The 1,551-nt window shown below is 59.3% G+C and overlaps 1 protein-coding gene across 1 annotated transcript in view; it reads right to left on the reverse strand.

The window, feature by feature from the left end:
* The window catches only part of CACNA2D2 (calcium voltage-gated channel auxiliary subunit alpha2delta 2), a 209,305-nt gene that overhangs the window by 10,562 nt on the left and 197,192 nt on the right, over positions 1 to 1,551 (reverse strand). Inside the window, exon 20 of the mRNA XM_035894677.1 lies at positions 740 to 816. Within this exon, the coding sequence (XP_035750570.1) occupies positions 740 to 816 (77 nt within the window). The remainder of the gene's footprint in view (positions 1 to 739; positions 817 to 1,551) is intronic.

The following is a 1,551-nucleotide window of genomic DNA, read 5'->3' on the forward strand; positions in this document are numbered from 1 at the left end:
CGGGGCTCCTGCCGATGGATGGAGGGGGCGGCAGGGGCTGGATCTGCAGCAGGGCTGGGGTCGAGCCACCGGGGCGGCTGAGGGGGAGAAATGGGAGGAACCGGAGGGGAGAGGGGAAGGGTCTGGCTCTCCCACGGGGGAGAGGATCCCCGGGAGCAGCATGGACCTGCAGTGGGAAAAAGGCTTGGGGGTCAGGGGAGAGAGAAAGAGAGAGAAAGGGGGGGGCCAGGCTAACACACACGTACACAGATTAATTCCAAACAGAAATCGAAACCAACTGAAACTGAACTCATAAAAAGAAGAATAAATGGCTTAAACTGAAACCAAAGAATCGTAATAAACCAAAGGAAATTAAAGAGATCCATGCAAACTTTCCCAGGCTTGCAAATTAACTGGCTGCTTCAGTGCCATCCCTCGTCCCCAGGAGGTGAACAGACAGCAGCGCAGCCCCTGCCTGCAGCCTGGGGCTCGGGTTCTGGGGTGCAAAGCGTAAGGACCAAACCCTGGCACCCTGGGGCACCCCAGGCAGGCAGCTCGCTTTCCCTCTCTGTGATCAACTCTATTCACGCCTCTCTTTTCTTTTTCGTTTTCTTTTTGGTTTTTTTTCTTTGCCTCTCATAGTGATCCCTATCTCTTTTTGCAATTTTTTGCTTCATGTTTTTCCCCCTGACAGCCGCGGGCTGGCGTGGGGGCGAGCAGGAGTGCGAGAGGGCAGCGGGGAAAGCCAGGGGCTACTTACACTTCACTTGCAGGATCTGGTCGCTGAGGTTGGCCTGGATGTAGTAGGTGCTGTAGGGAGGCAGAACCAGTCCCAGGCTGCAGAGGGGGAAAGCAGACAGGCAGTGTAAGGCTTTACACCCACCCAGAGCCCTTGGCCTGGTGCCCCCCGGCAGCACCCAGCCCCGGCTGATGGCAGGCAGCAGCCCTGCTGGCCTCCTGCACACCCCGCTGCGTCCTTCTCTCCAGGGGCTGCACCCAGCGCTGTCCTGGTGGCACCCAAGGTTCTCCCCAAAGCACCCAGGGCCACCCTTGGAGCATGCAGGGCCAGCCTGGTGGCACCCAGGGTCATCCCCAGCGCACCTACTGCCATCCTGGGGCATCCAGGTTGGTCCCCAGAGCACCCAGGGTCACCCTGGGTCACACTGGCCATCCTGGTAGCACCCAGGGTTGTCCCCAGAACACCCAGGGCCACCACTGGAGCACCTAGGGTCATCCTGGTGGCAGTCAGGGCCATCCCAGGGACACCCCTGAGCACAGGACGTGGCAAGCCTGTCCCACCAGGGCTGAGATGGGCAGGGCATGCCCACCTGGGAATGAAGGGAGATGCATGTGGAAGAGGGACACAACATCCCCGTGAGGGAGGAAGGCAAGAAGAGACACAGCCCTTGAAAGAAGAGACAAACCCTTTCCAGCAAGGAGAGACTGAAGACAACCATTACACAGGCACCAGCTATTGGTGAGCCAGGAAGGCAAAGGATCCACCAGCCAGGAGTCTGGCACACAGGGTGCAGGATGGGGATGGGAAAGGAGGTGGCTGGAGGTGGTGCAGGG

The sequence above is a fragment of the Egretta garzetta genome, unplaced genomic scaffold (assembly GCF_000687185.1).
Source record: "Egretta garzetta isolate BGI_Z169 unplaced genomic scaffold, ASM68718v1 scaffold215, whole genome shotgun sequence".
Lineage (NCBI taxonomy): Eukaryota > Metazoa > Chordata > Aves > Pelecaniformes > Ardeidae > Egretta > Egretta garzetta.